The sequence below is a fragment of the Cyprinodon variegatus genome, unplaced genomic scaffold, assembly GCF_000732505.1.
Source record: "Cyprinodon variegatus isolate N-32 unplaced genomic scaffold, C_variegatus-1.0 Scaffold1160, whole genome shotgun sequence".
In the NCBI taxonomy this organism is placed as follows: Eukaryota; Metazoa; Chordata; class Actinopteri; order Cyprinodontiformes; family Cyprinodontidae; genus Cyprinodon; species Cyprinodon variegatus.
This window is the reverse complement of record NW_015151613.1, coordinates 211,334-214,466: the sequence shown is the minus strand read 5'-3', so window position 1 is coordinate 214,466 and position 3,133 is coordinate 211,334. Positions and strand designations below refer to the sequence as shown.

The following is a 3,133-nucleotide window of genomic DNA, read 5'->3' as shown; positions in this document are numbered from 1 at the left end:
ATATATATATATATATATATATATATATATATATATAGGTGGTAAAGTATTTGAAAATGATCCTCTGTAGATGTGTATGTTTACACATTCCAAGATGCAAAGTTGAAAAAGTCTGTGTTTCTGTTACATGATGCTGATGAAAATTTGCTGGTGGCAGAAGGTATTGTCTTCTGTTTGACAACAAATGGGCAAACAAACAAAATAAAATAAAATAAAAGGGCACGTTCTCACAAATGAAAACAAAAATTCCAGTTTCTCCCACGACTGTCATTGATTGCCAATGCTTCCTTAACTGCCAAAATGTGTACTTTCAGCACAGGGTACGAAGTCACACTTCCTGGTCCTCAAAGACTTCCAAGAAGAGTGGCGGGAAGAGTTCGTTTGGACACTCGACCTTCATATGGAGGAAGCGGCTGGCGTGGCAGGCGGCGATCATACGCAGGTCCGTCACCTTCATCAGGAGCTTTGGCCAAAAGTGGGGAATGTTGTGCTTACGGTAGTTGATGTAGTGTTCAAACGCCAGCAGGTAGGCCTCCTGGCACCGCTCAATCTTCTCCACGCTGGTCAGCCCTGACCGATCTTAAGTATAAAGAGAGCAAAAAAAGATTAATTTAGAGTTCCATGATTTAAAAGAGTTAGCAGTCACTTAAAGCAGTGCTTTCTTTGACATTAATCGAATCTAACCTGAGCTCATGAGCAGCACAGCTTGCATCAGCGCCACTTCCGAGTCATCCAAGTTGAACTGTGCCAGGCTTTTACCCAAATCAAATATAGCATCCGAAATAACCCCCAGCCCGCCGTTTTTCAGATGTTCACGTTTCACGGCCATCTCACCACTGAGCGTCAGCGTTTCGCTTTCAGGGTCGTAGCGCACGGCGGCACGCAAGGACATGATCTCCATGCAGCACCCCTTCAGCAGGATAATCTGGTCTTCACAAGGCAGCTGGAAAACAGGTGGGAATTCAGTTATTATATTTACAGTTAAACAGTTACACACAGTTCCAGGAAAGATTATTTACACAAACTTTACATGTTTGATTAAAATTCAAGCAAGAGAAGTGTACACCACTTTCTAATCTGTCAATCTTTTAGGATTTTTTTTATTTTTACATTTTAAATTCCTAATTCCAATGTCCAGTGGGGAGACTGGAAGAGAGAGCTTTATGTTCAGCCAGTGAACGGGTGTTGTGCTAAAGTAGGTTCCCTGTGGAAATTTATTCCCCCTTCATTCCTAGCAGGGTGACAGGAGCCCCTTTTTTTTTCTTACCCTTTCTTCAGTTCACATCATGTTTTATTAATTATCTTTTTTTTTTTTTATTTACATGTTCGTGATACATTAAAAAGCACTTCAATCTCGATCTCCCAGACTTATAATCAATTTCAAGCGTAATTTTATTCACTGTTTTTTTTATTTAATCTGAGATCTGTTTTATAAGATGAAATAATCAAAATGAGTACCACATCTCATTTTCCTTCTGTCTACAAAATTAAAACATCACTTCTTCTGCATTTTTTACACTGGAACTTAGGTGCAGCAAACAATGCTAAGGATATAAATTCTTTAGTGATAAACTCCTTAACAACACAGCTGTCACACTGCTTTTCCTCCAGCTCCAATGCTCAGCTTACTGTAGAACCGCAGTCATAATCAGGTAAATGAAATAATTGCATTGTCTTATATAGCATAAGTACATCAGACACTGGATATTTGTAAACATGTTTTAACGAGGTTTTCAAAAAGGAAGCTTCATGTGAAAGTGTAACCCTGTGAAAAGAACAATTCATAAAATGTATGTTGGTTTGACGTTTGTATTGTCTTGGTATAGTTACTGGTCTAAAATAACAATTTGATGATATATAGTGTCGTTTACACAACGTTAAATGTTCAACGGATTATATAAAGACATACCAAACTTTTTAAAGTGACCAAAAGTATTTGAACACATGTATAGATTTCCTTTCCTTTTAACAAGACTATACGTATGGAGGGACAGTCTGATCTGAATTTAACAATAAGGGATTGATCCAATGAGGCATTGTTCAAAGGCCTTGGTTATCACATCTAAACAACCTGTTAGGGTTATTCTTTCTGATGATGTGTGAGCCTGTTAAACCCTAATAATACCTGCCTATTGCTTGTCTGAACTAATTACTCTGTCAGGATATAATGTAATCTTCTTTATGCATGTGGCAAAGATTTGGAAATGGAATGCAATTGGTGTCCTTGATCTAAAAAGAAAGTAATATTTTGATAAGCCTGGAGCCATGGATGTCTCCTCATAAACAAACGTGTATGAGCTAATGATGTTACAATGTGGTGCTGGAGTTGTATGAAATGCTTCTTTAACTGTGATTCAGGGCAGTAATAACTGGATTTACTAAAGCACTGCTTTCTCTAACTATAAGCCCTTTTTCTGGCCATGAGTAAGATTACAATTTCTTTCAAAATCTGTTGTCATGTCTCATGGTTATTTAATACTGTACATTATAAAGTGTCATTTAAGGAGTTGAAGAGAAACCTTCAAGGTGTAAACACAGAGCTTTCCTTAACAGACCTCCGAATTATAATTTCCATGTTCACCAAAGTAACAAAAAGAAATAGTGGTATCTCTGTGACACACCATCATCAGGAGGTATGTGTTTTGAATAATGACAAAATGCACTTGTGACCAAACATCCATCCATTTTCTGTCACACTTATCCCAAGTGGGGTCGCGAGGGGGGCTGCTCCAGCTGTCTATGGGTGAGAGGCAGTGTCCACCCTGGGCAGGTCACCAGTCCATCGCAGAGCAACACAGAGACAAACAACCATTCACACACAAACTCACACCTAAGGAGAATTTAGAGAAGCCAATTAACCTAACAGTCATGTTTTTGGACTGTCGGAGGAAGCTAGAGTAGTTGGAAAGGACCCATGCATGCTCAGGTAGAACATTCAAACTCCATGCAGAAGGTCCTTGGCTGGGAATAAAACCCAGAACTTTCTTGCTGGGAATCAAACCCAGAACGTTCTTGCTGCAAGGCGGCAGTGTTACCCACTGCTCCAATGAACAGCCTGTGAACAAGCAATCCCTGCTTATTAAGACATTATTTTTCGGTCAAACTGTACATGTGCCCGGGTTTCCCCATACAG

At 39.2% G+C, this 3,133-nt stretch overlaps 1 protein-coding gene across 6 annotated transcripts in view; it reads right to left on the bottom strand.

Moving 5' to 3' along the window:
* Nucleotides 1-43: 43 nt before the first annotated feature.
* The window catches only part of LOC107101836 (thyroid hormone receptor alpha), a 38,488-nt gene continuing 35,398 nt past the window's right edge, over nucleotides 44-3,133 (bottom strand). For all 6 annotated transcript variants that reach the window (XM_015400902.1, XM_015400903.1, XM_015400904.1 and 3 more), the window contains 2 exons: nucleotides 685-943; nucleotides 44-579 (listed from right to left, as the gene is read on the bottom strand). In XM_015400902.1, the coding sequence (XP_015256388.1) occupies nucleotides 329-579; nucleotides 685-943 (510 nt within the window). In that variant the 3' untranslated portion in view covers nucleotides 44-328. The remainder of the gene's footprint in view (nucleotides 580-684; nucleotides 944-3,133) is intronic.